The following is a 19868-nucleotide window of genomic DNA, read 5'->3' as shown; positions in this document are numbered from 1 at the left end:
TGCTGTCCTTTTTCTGTTCCAGGATCATTGAAGGGTTTTAAGACAGGGAGTGAAATGACCAGATTTGTGGCTTAGAAGGACACCTTGGAGGAGATTGACGGGGGCAATGCAGTCTCCTAGGTGAGAGGTGGTGGTGCCCTTGACCAGGGTGGTGGTAGTGTGAATATGGGGTTAGAAATCACTGGGATATCTATGGTGGATAAGGCTCAGGGCTGGATGGAGAGTGAGAAGGGGGCCAGTGGCAGCTCTAAGCAATACCCGCTCTGTAAGGACAATCAGAAGAAAGACACGTACAAAGAAGCGGAAGGAGTTGGGGAGGAAGGGAAGATGCTGTCACCGTAGCCCCAGGAGAAGAGCTTCAGGACACAAGTTAGTCCACTGGGGTGATCTAAACCACTGGACTTGAGCCCTGTGAGGTTGGAGGAATCATTCGAGAAAGTGGTTCAGTAGGACGAAGGTGGGGAAATCAGGTTGTAGGGGGGGAAAATGAGGAAAGGAGGCCTTGAGTGTTGACTGGGAAGTTCGGCTATGAAAGGGAGGAGAGGTTGGGTACCAGTCACTGGGAAAAGGAGTTAAGACGAGGTTGTATTTAAAGATGGGAGAGATTTGATATGTTTACATGCTTATGTTAAGGAAGCAGTGCAGAAAAACCATTGCGGCTCTGTCAGAGAAAAAGGGGCTTGCTTAGCATGGAATGCCCCCCAAAAGGAAGTATGGTGGAGAACCCAGGTAGAGTGAGGGCAGGCTTTAGAAGTGCCATCAGGACACACCCTCTCCTCTCCCTCTATAGCAGGTAAGAGAAGAGCATCCCCTATGTCTCCTGTGAAGTAGGTGACCAAACTGTGGGAGAGGGGTCGGGTGGGGGACTTGAGAATGGGGGAAGTAGAGAAAATTCGACATTGCTGCCGGGAGAAAGAGAGAGCGTGCACGCTGATCAGGAACATAGGAGGCCAGCTGGGTGGCTTTATACAACCCGGTAAGCTTGCGGACTGATTGTAAGGGGCACAGATCTGTATGGTTGCCATGTTCTCTAGTCACCCTCCACCCAGATGCAAGCAGAGAGAAGGCAGTCTAGGTTTTTCCAGGCAAGGGTGATGGGAAGAAAAGGAAGCAAGAGAGTTGAGAATATTGGCAAGAAAGGACTGAGATGATCACCCATGGAAGGCCGGCTCCTGTGTGAGGTGCGTTGGTCATGTTGCTAGGATGGGAACTGCTTGGTACATAACCGATAGCCATTGTCCTCCTTCCTCACTAAATGGAGCCCTTGTATCACTAGGGGCAGCAGCGTGTGCCCAGTTAAAACACCACTTATTTTAGTTCCTCGTGCGGCTAGATAACGGTTACATCCCTGAGTTCTGGCCAGTGAGGTAAAAGGAAAAGCATGCGAGACCTCCAGGAATGATATTTTTAAAAGGAAGTGACTCAGCCGGGAAGTACATTATTTTGCTGTTCTTGACTTCCTCTTTCCTGAAATGTGGGTGTGATGCTTGGAGCTCCCGAAGCCATTTTGGACCAGGAGGTAACCTGGAAATTGGAAGCAACAAGCTGAAAAGGGCAGAAGGAAGTAGTCTAAGCCCCTCGTGGCTTTATGGAGCCACGGGGCTTTCAGGCAACTTAGATCACAAACCATAGACATAAACAGTTTTTCTTCATTCAGCTGCATTTTTTTTTTCCCTCTCTGTTTTCATGTGGGTTCCTGTCAAAACCTGACTCTTTTAGCCTTTCTAGTGGAACATGGCCTGTGTCTTGTGATATAGCAGGAAACAATTTGGTCAGATGTTTCAAGAGAGCATAACAAGAGTTACCAGCTTCCTGGCTCGAAATAACAGCACCCTCATTGCCCTCTGCTCCTCCGCCCTTCAGCCGAGTTTATGTTATAGGGCCCGTTTGTTCTGTCATTCTCTCTCCTGTCTTTACATTCTGTATCAGTTGGTATGCTTCTGGCTACAAGAAAAAGAAAACTCAATGCAACGTATCTTAAATAATTGGATTTATTGGAGTGCCTGGGTGGCTCAGTGGGTTAAGCCTCTGCCTTCGGCTTGGGTCATGATTCCAGGGTCCTGGGATCGAGCCCCACATCGGAGGGGGGGAGTCTGCTTCCCCACCCCCCATCTGCCTCTCTGCCTCCTGTGGGCTCTCCCTGTCAAATAAACAAATAAAATATTTTTAAAAATAGGATTTATTAGCTCACGAAAGTTTGGATATAAGGTGATCCTAGGATTAGTTAATTCAGCATCTCAGCAATGTCTAAAGGACCCAGACGTTTCCCATTTTTCTGTTCTGTTATCTTCAGCGTGTTCTTCACAGGCTAACTCCTCTAATGGTTGGAAGATGGCTTCTGCAGTCCCAGACATTATATGCAGACATGAAAATATCCGGCAGAATATAAAGGACTATTTCCTCCCCGTGTTTCTCTTCATAAGAGTGAAGTTTTCCGTGCAGGTCCTTCAGCAAACTTACCCTCATTCTCACTAGCCAGAATACACGGCCACCCCTATACCAATGACCCACAAGGGGGCAGGGATCACCACAGGTGGCTCAGACCCAAGGGACTCACCCCTGGTCCCATGAGCGAGGAGTGGGCTCTGCCAGGCTGGCAGCAAGAGAATGACTGTTGGGTAAGCAGTCACAAGTATACGGGGGAGAAAGTAGACAGGAGGCAGGTGGTGTATCCGGAGAGAGCAGAGGTATTCATGTTTTGAGGTTTCATGAGATGAAAGAAAAGTGTATTATTGCCAGTAACTAGGGAGATTTGAATTTAATATTTCAAAGGAAGAGCAGTGGAGGATGTTAAAAAGGTAGAAGGTGTAACTGTGGAAATGAGTAGAAATGGAATACAGCGGAAACGGTCGTTAGTGCTGAGGTCAAAGATCCAAGAGCCTGGCAGCAAGTTTCTCTAAGGACAGGTTGTAGAGGCTGTGGCAGGCAGGTCTCTTGGGAAGGAGGTGGTCAGGGTCTGGATTGCCAGCACATGCTTCTGAGAAAGGCCTCAGGCTGCTAGCACATGGGTCTGGGGACAGGTCACAGGTGCCTGGGGCAGTACAGGCAAGTGGCCTAACCTGTCAGTATCCCAGTGTTGGCATTTTGGAAAAAATCTACCCTGGTTGGTCAGGCCATTCTGGAAGGGGGTAAGGCCCTGTCACCTTCCTATTGGAGCCACTCAGGTACCCTCAGAAGATAGTGCCACGGGAGACCCCTAGGGACAGGGTAAGGTGGAATGGGGCAGAGGTGCTCAGCTCTGCTCTGGAGCTGCCTCTGCTCCTCACCCCACTCCTGGCCAGGTCCCCTTCACTCGGCCTTGAGTTATCTCGCTAACCTCTGGCTCTTCTAGATGTAATATCCCAGAGTCAGGAGGAGGAGGGCGAGCCTTCTCAGCCCCTCTACCTGGATGGGGCCTTGGCTGGGAATGAGTGGGGGAGGCCGGCACCCATTGTAATGGCCAGAGCAGCCGCCCTGTTACTACGGCGTATTTCACTTTTAATTCTGACATATAATGTAATGATCTTTTTTAAGGCCCGATGATATTATCTGCCTGACTAGATTATTGAGTCTTCATCATCTCCAGATAAATTTATGGCCAGGACGAGGCTCAGGATTTATCATCAGTCAATAGAGCTCGATACTCTAACAAGGCGTGTAATAAGATATACATATTTAATGATCCAAGGGGAGGAGCGCTAATGGGAGCCCAGAGTGAGTGGTCCACAGGGCTGGGGCTCTGCCCTAGAGCTGCCATAGCTGTAGAGGCTATGGTGCCCCATGGTCCCTAACCCTGGCTTTTCTCCTGACCATCTCAGTGTCCTTCTTGTTAACATCCAGAGGAAGAGGAGGCAATAGGGAAAGGGTTGGAGCTGGGGCCCAGGCCTCTTCAGCCCAAAGAGTGTAGAGATACCCCGCCAGGGAAGTCCTCTCCCTGCTTCTGGGCCTGGGATGGGGGTGGAGGGTAGTGGTGTCCTTAGACCTGTACACCCAGGCCCCTGAGCGTTAGGGCCGGCCCACAAGGGGAGGGAGTGCCGGGGCTGCGTACCCAGGCCGTGCTGATGGTGACGGATGGTTTTTCATTACAGCCTCTCAGGTCCTGCCCGCGCCCTGTGTGGAAATTCTATTTATTCCCTAATTTGTAAAAATTCCCTCTTTATCTGATCCCAATCAGGGCGGGGTAATTGGCTCTCTGGGGCAGCGGCTGGGGTCCTTGATGAAGAGCTATGTGGATGTACCCAGCCCGGCCCCCGCCCAGCCCGCCACCAGGGCCCACAATTAATAATGATTTGCAAATGGCAGACAAGCAATAACACAGAAAGATGTGGCGTCCGCGCTGCCTCTTCATTTCCTCCCCTCGCAGATATAAATGGCCACAGAACAAAAACCCAGCACTATAAATTCTGGAATTAGTTATTCACTGGGATAAATGGGGCCTGGAGCCACCGGCCCCTCTCCCACCACCCTTCTTGTCTGCTTTCCCTGATCCAGGTGTGTTTGCGGGCCTGACCCCTGGCTCCTCTCTACCTTTGGCTTTTGGTTCAGTTCCACAGTTCCCTCCTAGACCCTTCTCCCCGAACTGTAGCTAGCCCTTCCTGTGTGGCCCAGAGTTGGGAGCTGTCACCTGCTCAGGATCTGTGGCTTTCTCAGCCTCCGCCTCCACTCGTTGACCTTTCTTGGCTGCCCAAGCTGGCTTCTGTCCCCTTCGGCACTAGGGTCTAAATGGAGGTGACAGGTCCTGCCCAGCCTGGGAGTCTAGTTCAGGATTGGTCTTGGGTGTCTTCTTTGGCATTTGGGACCGCTCTGGTCATTTGTGTGGCCAAGTCTGAGTTGGGTTCCTGGTGACCGAATGCGATGTGAGTGACATAAGGCTTTGACGCCTGCTCGCCGGCCAGGTCGTTGCGGGCTGTTGGCATAGGCGTTTCCGGGCACTATGCCCTCTCGGCCGGGCACATCCTCTCCCCGCCCCCCAAGTGGCTGTGAGCTGGCGGGTAATGGGCGTGTAATGGCCTCATTTCCATGCCCGGCCTCCAGGAGCGGCGGTAAGTGTTTGATTGCCTTAATTTCCAAACACATCATTATCCCAGCTTTACCAGCGCTTAATAAACACTTTATGAGGATTTTTTTAAAAACATCTTCGGTCCGCATACTTCTCTGAAGTGATAAACTCTAATTAAGTCTAATATTTAAAAATATGGTAATGGTGAGTTGTTTGAATAAGTGGACTGCATTTCTGTAATTTCATTATTACGTAAAACACGCTAATTATTTGGAGCGCGCTTATTACGGAGAGAGAAATCGCCTGCTAATCAAGATGAAATTGCCTTTTCCCCTTATTGTGGAACCACCGTCATCCTTCACCATCAGCCCTGTGGCACCTCCAGGCACCTCGGTGGGGTGGAGGGGGCGGAGGGGAGGGGCTAGAAGAAGGGGTCACTTTGGAGTTGAGGCTATAAGGGCCCTGACTGGAGGGGAGCAGAGGGAGCTGTGGGAGCCGTGTCTGAGGACAGGGGTCTGTATCTGGGGGTGGTGTTAGGTGGGCCAGGGTAGCCCTGTCTGGGCACCCAGGGGACTGCCTGGGCCATGTCTGGGACAAGGAATAGGGGCTTGTGGGATATCAGGGGATTACTCCTGGAATAACATTGTTACTGGATATTATTGGAATAGCAACCATAATAATAATCACTAACCCAGCCACTGTTTTAAGCACTTCACAAATAAAAACTCATTTCATCTTTCAACAACCCTTTGAGGGAAGTAGTTGCTATAATTATCATTATCGTTCCCATTTTAGAAGAGAAGAAACCAAGACACAGAGAGGTGAAATAAGACCATAACTTGTTCAAGTTCATAGTTACGAAGTGATGGATTTTTGGATTTGAACCCAGAATCTCAGGATATCCAGGGCCCTCTGCTGGTTCAGTCCTAAATTCAGTGCCTTGGCTCCTGTCTTCCTTCTGAGTTACCCTGTGCTGCTGTACCCTGAGTTGTACCCAGTGTAGCTTGAGATGCTGGCCCCCAGCATAGAGTTGCCCAGTTAGAAAAATATAGGGCACCAGTTAAATTTAAATGTCAGCCAAAGAACAAGTAACTTTTTTTTTAAGATTTTATTATTTATTTAACAGAGAGAGACAGCGAGAGAGGGAACACAACCAGGCAGTAGGAGAGGGAGAAGCAGGCTCCCCACTGAGCAGGGAGCCCAAGGTGGGGCTTAATCCCAGGACCCCAGGATCACAACCGGAGCCAAAGGCAGATACGTAGCCACTGAGCCACCCAAGCGCTCAGAACAAATAATTTTTTAGTATAAGTATGTCCCCTCTGGAGCTGGGGACTTAATAATATGGCAGTCCTCTGTCAAGCAGGCCCAGCATTAACCCACTGGCCCTTTGCTCTCGGGCACGATGCTGCCAAGATGTGCTAACAGACAGAAAGATGTAGCAGCAAAATGAGGTTCTAGAATGTCAACACATCAGGATTCTTGCTCTTCGTCCTTGCCAAGGTTCCTGCTCCCAGTGGAGCTGTTCCCACCCCTGCTTTCCTGGCTCTTGCTCCATGGGCTCTGGCCCCCATTCCTCACCAGCTCCTGGAGATCACTAAGAAAGTGTGCTTACCAGGCTGAGCTTTTGAGACAGAAGGCCTCCTGTTTGTCTGAATCTTCCTTTAGGCCACACTGCCTTGCATCCCCATAAAGTCAGCAGCATGTCACCCTTCTGCCCTTGATGTCTCCCAGTCCAGTTTGTCTCTTTGATCATTTCATGTTCATTCTCTTTCCTCACTCCAACAGATGCACGTATGGGAATTGTATATATAATGGAGGCATCATTTCAGAAGGGTGGGGAAAGTGTGGACAGTTCAATCAATGGTGATAGGACAATGGCCATCCACTGGGGGAAAAAAGTAAAGTTGGATCTTCTATTTCTCACCATATAAGAAAATAAATTCCACGGGACGCCTGGGTGGCTCAGTTGGTTAAGCAGCTGCCTTCGGCTCAGGTCATGATCCCAGCGTCCTGGGATCGAGTCCCACATCGGGATCCTTGATCCGCAGAGAGCCTGCTTCTCCCTCTGCCTCTGCCTTCCACTCTGTCTGCCTGTGCTCGCTCTCACTCTCTCTCTCTCTGACAAATAAATAAAATCTTAAAAAAATAAATAAATAAATTCCAGACGGATTAAAAAGTTAAATATAAAAACAAAAGTATTAGAAGAAAATATATGATAGTTTTTTCTTTTAAAGATTTTATTCATTTATTTGACAGAGATCGCAAGTAGGCAGAGAGACAGGCAGAGAGAGGGAGGAAGCAGGCTCCCTGCCGAGCAGAGAGCCTGATGTAGGGCTCGATCCCAGGACCCTAAGATCATGACCTGAGCCGAAGGCAGAGGCTCAATCCACTGAGCCACCCAGGCGCCCCAATATATGATAGTTTTCTAATAGCACTGGGATAAGGAAGGCCTTTTTCAGTGAGATAAAAGCCTAGAAGCTGTAAGGGAAATGCCTGATATGTTGACATGTCCCATAGGAATCTCGAGATTTATTTATTTATTTTTTTATTTTTTTAAAGATTTTTATTTATCTATTTGACAGAGATCACAAGCAGGCAGAGAGGCAGGCAGAGAGAGAAGAAGGGAAACAGGCTCCCCGCTGAGCAGAGAGCCCGACTCGGGGCTTGATCCCAGGACCCTGGGATCATGACCCTAGCCGAAGGCAGAGGCTTTAACCCACTGAGCCACCCAGGCACCCCGGAATCTCGAGATTTAACACTAAGGTCAAGACTGCCCCAAACCTATACCACCTCAGGTTTGCCTTACCTCTTTGAGTGGTGCTAAGATCCTAGACTCACCCCACCCATAGCCCAACACTCTGTCTGCCCCCAATAAGCCTTGCTCATTCTGTTCCTTTAAAAGCTCTTGCCTCTGTCCATGTCTCCGCATCATCCGTACATCCCCACCTCCATCTCCACCACCACTGGGCCGGTTCTGGGCCACTGTTTCTGGCCTGGACCATGGTATAGTCTGCTAATCGGTGTCTGTGCCTTCAGGGTTAACCCCTCCAGTCCTTGAGTGATTGTTATGAATTGCGGATGTGGTTCTGTCTTGTCCCTCCTCACCTAGGTTAGCGTCTCCCCGCCATTCCCAGGGTAGTAAGCTCTGAAACTCCTTAGCTTGGCATCCCGTCTGCAGGGCTTCCTCTGACCAGTCACTGCCGGCTTGTCCAGCTTCGTCTCTCGCCGCGCGCCTGCCTCTTACTCTTCAGCACCCCCACCACCTGCTAGACTTAAGTACTTGTTTCTGGACACACTACATTTCCCCTTCAGCCAGGTGCCTGTGTGCTATTCACTATGCCAGGGTCACCTCCCCACTCCAAGCCCAGCTTGCTGGCGGGCCCCCTCCCACATGCCCTTAGACTTCTGCCTGGCTTTGTCCCTGGGGACCCCTTTCCCCATTCTCAGTGCCTTTTCTGTGCTGACTTTTCCTGAAGCACTGCTCACACCGCACCTCTGACGGGTCTGCAGCCAGGCCCTTGACCCAGCTTGGCCCGTGTGCGCGCAGCATGCAGAGGTGTCCGTGTGTGTTTGCTGAGTGAAGGCATGCACGCATAAATGGTTCTCTAAGAGTTTCCGTGTGCCCTTTCCCTCCTGAGGGTGGCCCTCACCCAGGCCCTGCTTCCCAGAAGCCCTCTACTATTCGGTTCCCAGACAAGTGCTCCTAACTGGCCCGTGTCAGCCTCAGGTCATGGTCCTGTGTAAGCCCTCATTGGGTGTCCTCTGTGGTCTGAGCCCTCCTTCCGCTAGCAGCTTTGCCAAGCAGATATTTGACTACCCTTGGGCCCAGCCAATAAGCTTATCCTTTGTCAGGTGCTAGCCCCACTCACCTCTCTGACAGATTTAAGCAGCTGCACATCTCCCGTTATGGAGTTGGCAATATAAAAATATTTCCAATGTTAAGAATATTAATGCCCCAGGAACGCCTGGGTGGCTCAGTTGGTTGGACGACTGCTTTCGGCTCAGGTCATGATCCTGGAGTCCCGGGATCGAGTCCCACATCAGGCTCTCAGCTCCATGGGGAGTCTGCTTCGCTCTCTGACCTTCTCCTCGCTCATGCTCTCTCTCACTGTCTCTCTCTCAAATAAAAAAAAAAATAAATCTTTAAAAAAAAAAAAAAAAAAAAAAAAAAAAAAAAAGAATATTAATGCCCCAAACAGAAGAGAGTCATCTTGTCACAAGCTGATAACCCTGCAGGAACATAAAATCATGCAGTCTTCTAGAATTTGAAAGTAAGGAAGACCCACCTTGGAGGCCTCTTTGTGGGCAAGAGGCTATGTGCCTCCTGCCCCTCACCTTCTACACCATGCCAGCATCAGGCTGGTCTCGTTAGTTCAGTGGGAGGTTCCAGAAGGGGGAGCTGCTGACCATGTGGCCCCTGGGCTTTAAGCAGAGGACTCTCCCAGAGGCCATTTTGTCACCAGACTCATCCTGCTGTTCTCGCTGAACTTGTGGCCTGTTAAAAGGCCCAGATTTGTCTCTTCACTTCTGCTCCATTTCCTCAACTTCTAACCATACCGTTGACTTTTTAACCGGCTTAGTAGGTTGCACTGACTCACGAGGTTTCCGGGGCTAGAAAAAGAGCCTGGGCTGGAAGCCCACAACTGCCATACCGCGGACTTGGCGAACTGAAGCAGCTGTCTTCCCCAGTCTGGGTCTTTGTTGTAGTGGACCAGTTACAACAAGTTAGACTCCAGAATGCTCAGTAAACAGGATCAGTAGTCAGTGTGAGCTTGTGCAGTGAATCCCAGTTGGTCTCAGCACATGTGCTGGCCTCTCTGTCATCTGCGCCATAGATTGTACGGGATTTACCTTCTTGCCGTTGGGTCACCGGGAAAACTAGCATCCTTGCCTTCCCTCCAAAAAGAGGAAGTACTCCAAACTTAAAGTACCGACAAAGACGGGGTGTGGAGGGGTGTCACCTGCTCAGTGCTCACAGTTAACACAGATAGCATCCCTGATCACCCCTAGTGGAGGAATCTGAACTTCAAAGAAACTTAAGCACTTGCCACAAGCACACAGCCAGTGGGCAAAGACTAGAAATGGGTCTGTCTTTGTCATTTTCAGAAAACAGTGGTTGGAACACAGGGATTGGGGGTAGAGAATGGCAGGGGTAAGACCAGAGAGAGCGGGGATCTGTTTTTTATAGGGCCTTTGCCTTTAAGTCATATTAAAGAGTATAGCCTTGAACCTGAGGGCAGCAGGAGCCATTGAAAGGATTTAAAGAGACAAGGATGTGATCAGATTTGTGTAAGAAAGATCACTTGGGCTACAAGAGAATGGATTAGAGGGAGAAGAAAGAGGATAGGCTGTGTAAGAGCAAGAGATGATGGGGTCTGCCCTGGGTGGTGGGGGGGGGGGGGGGGTGCTGCCAGAATGAAGGGAAGTAGATGATTAAACAGTAAGAAGATAAAATTCACAGTTGATGCTTGAGAACTGGGGAGGGAGAGAGCAAAGTGTCAAGCCTGATTCTCGGGCTTCTTTGGGAGCACTTGGGGTGCTGTTCATTGGGATGGAGAACACTGGGTAGTGAAGACACGTGGGAAGGACACTGGTGCATTATTGGATGTTTTGAGTTTACACGATCTAGAAAGAGATGTTCCAGAGCTCAGGAGAGATGCAGGCAAGAGACGGCGATCTTCAGGGCTCACTGAAGCTCAGGGCGTGGACGAAGCCAGCCAGTGTGTCCAGTGAGGAGAGGTCAAGGACTGACTGGGGCCAGGCACAGGTGGGAGGTCAGTGCTGGCTCTCTGGATGGCTGGTGGCCTGGGGGGAGGGGCTGGGCATATTCACTTGGACCAGGGGAGGCAGATTGAGCGATTTGTCCAGGATTGAGGGAGGAGCCAGATGAAGTCAATAGAAAACTAATTTTCTTTTCTGCTGGAAGAAATGAGGTGTGTGGCCGCTGGGTAATTGCAGATAACGAGGGGACTTATTCTTAATATGCACAGTGGCCATGGTCCCCAGAGTGCAGGAGACAGGAAGGATTGGAGGTGCCCTGACAAGGCCAGACATCTTTGGGAAGAAAATCATCCTATCGTAGCACCTTTTGATGGTGCCATCACAGCCTCTGGACCCTATCATAAACCTTCCTGCTCCCAGGGCCCTTCCTGACCCATCTCCAGCCTGCCCCTCCTACACAGATCTTCCTGCCCCCTTCTCCTTCCTGTCAGCTGCCTCACTCCTGTCGCAGCCCCCTCCCTCCACCTTCTACCCCCACAGCACAGGCATACACACTAAGGGAGACAAATGACGGGGCCTCAGCTGAGCGGGGTGCGTGTCCGGCCCATAAACCACGGGGACGGGTCACGTCTGGAGTTGCCATGGCCGCCACTACCCACCCATCTGTCTTCCCACTGTCCTGCCTCAGACCAGCCCTCGTGGCTTCCTGAATCCCTGGAGGAAAAGGGTGTTCCCGTGTCTGGGTCCTGTATCACTTTTACATGTCCATATCCCCCTTGAGTATGTTCATGTTGAGGTCAGCTAAAGAGGACCATGTGCGACTGATCTGCCCTAAACAGGGCTCAGAGTCGTGTCTGGCTAATGACATGGGACCTGGGACGGCCGACTCCCACTCTCACAGCCCTTCTCTAGCTCTGTTGGGCCCTGTTTCCTAGTCTAAGGTTCTAGCAAGGGCAGGCTGGAGGGCTCAGTGGAAAGAGTTGGCCCTTGACAGATGCAGAGGCCTCCTGACCCCACCTTGACCTTACCACCACCCTGCACCTGATTATGACATCGAAGTATAATGCTTCTGCAATCACAGCATCGATCCCATGCAGGCTGGTAGCGGCTGAGGTCCTGGTTATGGCCCAGGAGCATCTGTAGGAGGTGGGAGAGGGATGGGAGGAGAGGCAGGCGAAGCGATGGGGACTGGGCTGGTGGTGTTGGCAGTGGATCAGAAGAACTCTGGGCACTTGGGTATTTCTGTCCTTGGCTTTCTGTAGAGGGACAAGAGTTGGGCAGCTGCACCTCCTGCTGGTGGCATTAGAACAAGTCCTGGCCGGTGTCCATGATACTGAAGGACCAGAGTACCTGCTCCTGCAGCCGCCAGCGTTCCAGGAGTTTCTCACAGGGATCAGTACTGGAGAAACTGCCGTGACAGGGTCTGGCAGGAGCAGATGTACTTAGATACAGCCAGAGACAGGACTACTGAAGCCTGACCGGCACCAGCTTCGAGCCTAGTGGGGTAGGAGAGGCAGAGCTTAGCCTGAGCACACGGCACGTCTAGTGGAGGACTGCTGGCCAGGGTGTGGGAGGACTGCAGACCTGGACCCTCTCCACTGCTCTGGGTTCCACAGAAGGGGCCCAGGCAGGCTGCTGTTGGGAGTGCACAAGCCTGGGGCCCAGAGCAGGCTTCCCAGGCTCCCGGCCCAAAAGTGCCAAGGCCTGTGCTTCGTTACCAGCCATTATGGCCTGGGCCACATCTCTCTCTCTCTCTCACACACACACACACACACACACACACGCGCGCAAGTGCCGGCAAAGTCACCCTGGCCGTGGGCGTGATGAATGGCCGCACAGTAATGAAATGGAGACATCAAGGCGGGTGGCGGGAAGACGGAGTGTGGCGGACGGGCCGTCCCCACGCGGCGGCAACAAGAAGGATCGCCCAGCGGCCGGGGGCCGTCAAGGGAGAAATTACACATTTACTCTGCCTTTTTCTTACTGCGACGGCGCCCATACATCACCGCTGGGGCTGGGGCGGGACATGCCGGCCAATTTCCAGCATGAATTATGGGACCGAGCAGCACTGAGACCGTGCTTCCTGCTGGCCCGGCCTCATCCAGCCCAACGTGAGGCTGGAGATGCGGCCACCAGGGGACAGGACCCCCTGGTTAAGAGCCTGTGGCTCCTGAATCTGACCCTGCTCCCCTTCCCCCAGCTATGTAAGAGCACCTGTGGGCACAGAGGGGAAGGATCTGGGCCCCATCTAAATGTCCTCTCTTTCTCTTCTCAGATGACTGCAAGAATATTGCCAACATCATGAAGACACTTGCGTATCAAGGCTTCATCTTCAAGCAGACATCAAAGCCGTTCTGATTGGCCGAGGACGGGATGGGGCAGGACAGGGTAGCTGCTTGGCCCAGCCCAGAACCCTCCTTTCCCTCACCAGAGGGGAAAAGGGAGAGTGGCACAGCTCTACATCCAGAGTGTCCCCCAGCCTGCCCTGTGGGCTTGCGCCCTGGGTAAGGGCTTGGCCACTCGGCCCCTCTGGAGCAGACACTTTGTGCCCCCCACCCCAATCCCTCAACCTCAGCCCAGTATTAGCCCCTCCCATTGTGGGCCTGGGCTAGGGGGACCCAGGCACTCACCGCCTCTTCCCTGGTACACAGGCTTCTGCTGGGGCCACTGAGCCCCCCTGTGCCCCCTCCCATCTGTAGTGCATGGTGTGTGGTGCCCCCAGGGCTCCAGGACAGATCAGGCCCCACCTTGTGTCTACCCCCATCCCCGCTGTGAACGTGCCACTGAATAAAGTCGGGGAAATGAGGCTGTGGGTGTGTGTGGACCGGACACTGCTGTGCCTGATGCCGTCCAAGGTGTACAGGGGTTAGCGCATATTCCGGGCTGCTCTGGGGCTGAAGGCCACCGGAGTGGCTTGCAGTCACTGGAGCACCTGTGAGAACCTCCTGAATAAGCACAGGGCCACGGGCACTGTCTAAGCACAAGGCAGTGTCTGAAGCCACCACTATGTGTGAACTATCTTGAGAGCAGAACCAAGTACAGATGTTTGGGCAACACTGGCAGTGGTGAGAAGGCTGCTCGGGGCATTCACGCAGGCAGGTCCCAAGGCCACCCTGTGGAGTGGGTGTGGTGACTGTGCCCCCACCCCCCTAGCCAGGGGTGGGAAGGAAAAGGAAGCAGCCCAGTCCGACTCAGCAGCTCTATTTACACAGCAGCACCCGCACCCACTGTGGCCTCTCATGGCTTCTTGGCTTTCTTCACAGAAGAGGAACTGGAGGCTGATTCCCGACGCTTCCTCTGAGAAGACACAGAAGGCAACGGAGTCAATGGCCCCCCCCCCCAAGCTCTGCTCAGGCTCAGTGCATGCGTTTCATACTCAGGGCGGGTGATCCCACGGCCACCCAGTCCTGCCCTCAGTCTCAGAACCCTGTCACAGTAACTGCGGGCACTGGAGGGAGCGGGACCGGCCGTTCGCGCTCCCCCTGCCCAACTGGGCTCTTACCGAATTGGGCGTGAGGGGCGCGCCCACCACATCAATGATGGTGTCCTTGGTGGGGTCGGGGCCAAGACTGGGGTCAGGCACTGCCGGCTCCGCAGAGGCTGGGGCTGGGCCAGACGCTGGCGTGGCGGGGCCCCCGAGCACACCGGCCCGGGCCAGGGCCTCGTGCCGGTGCCGCAGCATCTGTAGCTCGTACTCGCAGTTGGCGCAGGCCTGCTTGAGCTCGTAGAGCAGTACCAGGTCACTCCGCAGCTCGTTGAACATGTGCACCAGCTCCTCAGTGGGCGTCGGGCTCAGCTCTGCAGGCGGTAGGTGGAGGGCGGAGGCAGAGCCAGGGTGTGCAGGAAGGCCAGCGATGCAAAGTGCCCTCCCCAGCCCAGCCTCGATCGCAAGCCACAGACGGCCAGGTCCCGTGGGCCCAGTCCCCACTCACCCACACCAAGCTCCAGCAGCATCTGCTCCAGGGCCTTGATCTTCTTCTGTCCCACGGAGCTTGGCAGCTTCATCTGCAATGACCCAAAACACTTAGCCCTCTCCCCGACAAGTGGTTAAGGACAACAGGGACCAAAGGCAAGGGGAGCGGGAGAGAAGTGAACCCCTGGAGGGAGCTCTGTGGAACAGAGCAAGAGCTTTGACTTCAGCCCGGCCACGCTCCCTCCCGGTGCTCCAGGGCCACGGCTGCCACGCACAGGCTGCGGGGAGCCCAGGGCCCCAGCACGGCGATGGAGGCGACACGTACCCGCTGGCTCCGCAGGGTGACACCGGCAGACTTGAAGTCTGGGAACTTGATGCCTGCAGTCTCGGGAACAGCCTGGGGGAGAAGAAGTTATGGAGACCGAGGCACAGTGGCGGGAGGGCCCCAAGTTAGTCCTGACGCCCTGCCAGCTCTGAGTGCCCTCGTTGCTCTGCACCCTGAACTGGGCTGACTCAGTCTCCGCACCGGCTTCTCCGCCTCCTTTTTCTGGGGTAGCTTCTTCTTGGGGGCCTTGCGCTCGGTGCGCCGCTGCTCTGCGGTGGTGTCCGCTGCCGTTATCAGCTTCTGCAGGTCCTGGCTGCGCTTCTCCCGCTCCTTCTTCCGGGCCTCAATCTTGCGCAGCTCCTGCAGCAGATACTCCTCCTCTGCTACCTGGGAAAGCGAGACACCCCAAATGTGAGGGTGCATGGCCGGGGGGGGGTGTTGTGGCGAGGCAGATGGGGAGCTGTAGGGCCACTAGCCTGTCCGTGAGCCACAGCAAGAGGCAAGGGACCACGAGGGAGGGGGAGGGGTGTGCAGTGGGGAGAGTGGCTAGCAAGGAAGGACTAGGCGGGGCGGCAGGGGAACCGGGAAGGGAGGGAACTGCAAGCCTGCGGGATGAAAGCAGAGGGCTTCAGGAACTGACCTGCTCCGGGGTCCGGTTGTAGAGACGCTCCAGCTGCTCCTTCCGCCGTCGCTCATGCCCAGCATCAAACACCGGTATCTTGAGGTCTGTGCCTGGCACAGCCCGCACATTGGCAAGTTTGGCACAAATGTGATAGTACCGCTCCTTCAAGTCCTCCACAGAACGCTTCTAAGGATAAAGACAAGGTGGGAATGGACAGTGAGTGCCCAGAGGCACAGGGACAGGGTCGCATGAAGGCAGGGGGCCGGCCAGGCACAGCGGGGACACACATGCAAATGCGTAACACCAGCTCACCTTGAACTGCTGGTGGTCATAGCGGTCGTGGATTACTACAAAACGTAAGTCAAAGCGGCGGCTGAGATCAAAGAGATGGTCCGTCTCTGCCTTAGTCCAGGCATCGTCGTGGAGGTACAGCTGGTACTCCTGCTCTGAGTACACGGGAACCTGCACAGTCTACTGGCACAGAGGGACAGAGTATGGGCGCACCACGTCATGGCCAGCGGGCTTCAGCCCCCTGTGGTCACAGCCTGTGATCTGTGTACCACCCATTCCTAGGCGGAACCAAAGCAAACCCTCTGCCTAGGGCCCTGCAGACTGCAGCCTGGAAACGATGCTTCCAGGTGAGGAAACACACTGCTTGCCCAGAGACCCCAGCAAGCTAGGGCTGCAGCCTGCCTCTGGATTGGGCCCAGGAGCAATGTGACCATGCCTTCAGCTCCAGAGCCTCAGTAACAGGATACATGCTCCTGTCCCCAGGGTTAAGGTGAGGGGCTCACATGTAAGGGCTTCTGTGGAGTCCAAAGGTTAACTCTGGAGTAGAGCAGATGGCTAAATACTGGAGAAAGGCCCAGGATGCGGGAGCCTGTAGAACCCTTCTCTGAAGCACTGCTGCCACCAAGTGGTGACAATGAGACTTGCAGCTCCCCAGTGCAGGCCAAAGTCTCCTCTCTCAGCACATGCACCCCTGCACACATCCCTGCCTCCCTCCTGCCATGCCCCAACCCCCAGACCCTCCTCGGGGACATAAAGCACCACCACCAACTGAGCCAGTCAGTCAGAAACCCCAGGAAGGAGTCAATGTTAGGCCAGACTAGGGAAGTTCCTTCTCTATCAAAGACCACACTGGTTCTAAACCTGCTCTCAAGACCCTGTTTCTAGCTGCCTCCTGGACTTCTCCTACTGGAGGTCCCACATATACCTAAAACTTAATATGCTCAGGTGACAGATGTTAACCAGACTTATTGTGGTGATCATTTTGCAATATACACAAATATGAACCTGAAACAATATTGTATGTTGATTATACCTCATAAGAAATATATGTTTGTATGTTCAGTACTGAGCTCATCACCCTCCCTCAAACTTCTAGCTCTTTCAGGTCGATTCTCAAGTCAATGTCACCATTAGCCAACACAGGTGCCCAAGCCAGAAGACTAGAAAGCATCTTTAAGCATCTTTAACTCCTACCTTTACCTTTGACCCCTCCCCTTCCACAAAGCTGGGGCTTTTACCCCCAGGATCTCTACCTCTACCTGCCACATCCCAGTCCAGACCATCACCACCACTGCCTGCATCAGAGAAACAGTCTCCCCACCAGCCTCTCTGTCTCCATTTGATCCCCCTCCAAACAATTCTCCATCTGCATCCAAGATGTGATCTCTCTGACCAGTGCTACTACCTAAAGGACAGCCTGTAGACGACTGCTGTTTGCAAACTGGTACCAGTGGTCTATGTTAAGTATGGAAAGTGAGAGTAGGCATTTAGAAACCTTTATGACAATTTCACAGAAATCACATCCTACTGAATTGAATATGAAGAAACACACGGGTTGGGGGGCACCTGGGTGGTTTATGTTGTGATCTTGGGATCCTGGGATCAAACCCTGTGTCAGGATCCCTGCTCAGTGGGGAATCTGCCTCTCCCTCTCCTCTGCCCCTCCACCCACCTTGCTCTCTCTCTAATAAGTAAAGTTTAAAAAAAAAAACCCACAGACTTGTATTTTGTCTTTTCTTGTCACCTTACTGTCAGTCTCTGATGGACTGGAAATTATTTTTTTTAAGCCCTTCATCACAGATAATTTGAGAAATATAGAATAAATCTATATAATAATATATACATAATATATATAATAAATATAGAATAAATCTATAAAATCTAGAATAAATATCTGATCATGTCACCCATCTCTTCCTAAACCCCTCAGAAGTTCTCTACTACACTAAAAGTGTCTTCTAGCTAATTCACAAACTCCTCAAAAGCACAGGTCAGCACAGGGACAGGACACTCTAAGGATCAATTAATATTTACAGAATCAACCAATGAACACAGAGGTGGATGACCCAGCCTCTCTGCAGCCACACCCTCACATACCCCAGGTTCCAAACAAATGACTAGCAGTGCTAGGAACTCACTAGGCTCCCCTCAGCCTTTGTTGTTCTTGCCTAAAGTGCATTTCCACTTCCACATTCCTTCCTCTACAAAGGTTAACTTCTCATCCTTTTGGCCTCTTACAGGTATCAGCTCCTCTTGGAAGTCTCTCTGGTTTCCCAGGCTTGGTTAAGTATACCTTCCAAGTATTTCAATTCCGTTTAATTAAGAAAAAAAAAAAAAAAAAAAAGCTCAGGACCTGTATAGCCAGTTCTGCTCTCAAGGGCCTCACAGTCAAGTGAGGGAGACATTCATTCATTCAACATATATCATATATTTATCGTGGGCCTGCCAGACCTATGCTGAGAACACCAGTGCTGAATGCTGAGTAAGACAGACAGTGGCCTGACCTTCTCAGAGCTCAGATTCTGCTGAAAAAATAATTTAGTCCAGTGTGGCGAGTTTGATGCCAACCGTACACCTAAGGGTGTAACAAGTGACACCTGATCCAGCCTGGGGACAAGGGTTGGTCAGGGAAGAGGTGACAGGAAACAGTAAGGTTATTTTGAAAGAGAAGAGTGAAATGATCATGATTCTCTTTTATAAAGACCACCCTGACAGCAGTAAGGACAGATGAGGGGAAACAAGAGCCTTGGAGGCCAGTTGGCAGGTTTTAGAAACAATCCAGGTGAGAAGTGAAGAGGCCTCAACTAAAACCGCACCAGTGGAAAGTAGGGAACAGGGCACAGACCTAATTTTGGGTTAAAACCACAAGACTTGGCACCTGGACATAAGGGGTAAAAGAAGACACCATCACAGGTGACCCCTGTGTCTCAGGCTTGAGCAAGAGAGCAGCTGGGGAGCCACAGACTGAGAGTGGGGGCCCAGGAACCAGCAGTACTGGAAGGAAGATTCATTAGTTCACCTTTCTCCGACTTCATGCTCCACCTGCAGTCACCACGATCCTTCTAAGACTCAAATCGGATCCTGACAGTACTCTATTTAAAAATCTGTCAGTTGCTACCCAAAGATAGTAGGGGCAAGCCCAGATTCCTGAGCGGGGCTGCCAAGCCCTGCCTGACCAGACCCTGCTGACCTCTTGGGCCTCATCTTGCACCATGTCCTACCCCGGGTTTAGGCTTCATCAGGAGAGAAACTCCTGCAGCACACCATACATGTGACTGGTTTTCTATCTATGCCTTTACTCCTGCTGGGCCCTCTGCCTGAAAAAGTCACTACACTTTGTTCCTAACATTGCCTGGTGACATACTTTAGGACACAATTCCAGCTCTAACTGCTCCAGGAAGCTTCCATGGCCTTCAAGTCCTCCCCAAACAGCATGCATCCTACTGGACTGTAATTACCTGTGCCTTTCCCCACTCCCTCCCCAACAATATGGAGAGTTTCTTGAGGGTAGTTATTGTTGCTGGTGTAATTCTGTGTTCTGAATACCTAAGGTTTGACTTGACATGAAGCAGCTTTTACCAAATACAAAATGAACATTTTTTTGTCTTCTCAAATGGTCTCATTCAACCTTCCCTCTCATCTCAACACCTCACCTCTTGGTTGTCCCTTCTCAGTCCTGTACCTCCAGCTTTCTCCCTCCACTGGAACTTAGGAGGTCTGAGGATGGTGGTGAGAGGGAGGAAAACCAGCTCTCCGAGGTGAGGGAGAATGATGGGTCACACCCGGATGTGCTCAGTCCGGGAAGCCTGTGAGCCACCCAGGCAGAGCAGTGCAGGTACAGCTGGCTACACTGGGCTGAGGGGGGAAAAGTCAGGACTTGAAGCCTTGGGATCAGGGCCCAGTGTTTTTGGCCTCCAAGTCAAGGCTGCTCCAGGCTGCAGGGACTGTGACACCATATCATATAATGGCTTGAACAACAGCCCAAGAAATCCTAGCCTAGTCCAGCTCTGCCTCTCAC

The 19868-nt window shown here is 52.3% G+C and overlaps 2 protein-coding genes across 10 annotated transcripts in view; one reads left to right on the top strand and one right to left on the bottom strand.

Moving 5' to 3' along the window:
- ERI3 (ERI1 exoribonuclease family member 3) overlaps positions 1-13505 on the top strand; it is a 126449-nt gene extending 112944 nt beyond the window's left edge. For 8 of the 9 annotated variants that reach the window (XM_059374510.1, XM_059374509.1, XM_059374507.1 and 5 more), the window contains one exon: positions 12975-13505. In XM_059374510.1, coding sequence (XP_059230493.1) covers positions 12975-13057 — 83 coding nt within the window. In that variant the 3' untranslated portion in view covers positions 13058-13505. Of the gene's footprint in view, positions 1-22; positions 121-12974 lie in introns of all 9 variants that reach the window. The other variant, XM_059374503.1, reaches the window with a different exon arrangement.
- A 379-nt stretch (positions 13506-13884) lies between these two features.
- Positions 13885-19868, bottom strand: part of DMAP1 (DNA methyltransferase 1 associated protein 1) — an 8457-nt gene continuing 2473 nt past the window's right edge. Inside the window, exons 4-10 of the mRNA XM_059374500.1 lie at positions 15872-16030; positions 15578-15745; positions 15139-15324; positions 14938-15009; positions 14632-14704; positions 14202-14497; positions 13885-13996 (exon numbers count right to left, since the gene is read on the bottom strand). Of these exons, the coding sequence (XP_059230483.1) occupies positions 13937-13996; positions 14202-14497; positions 14632-14704; positions 14938-15009; positions 15139-15324; positions 15578-15745; positions 15872-16030 (1014 nt within the window). The 3' untranslated portion in view covers positions 13885-13936. The remainder of the gene's footprint in view (positions 13997-14201; positions 14498-14631; positions 14705-14937; positions 15010-15138; positions 15325-15577; positions 15746-15871; positions 16031-19868) is intronic.

The sequence above is a fragment of the Mustela nigripes genome, chromosome 14, assembly GCF_022355385.1.
Source record: "Mustela nigripes isolate SB6536 chromosome 14, MUSNIG.SB6536, whole genome shotgun sequence".
In the NCBI taxonomy this organism is placed as follows: domain Eukaryota; kingdom Metazoa; phylum Chordata; class Mammalia; order Carnivora; family Mustelidae; genus Mustela; species Mustela nigripes.
This window is presented reverse-complemented; position numbering and strand designations above follow the sequence as displayed.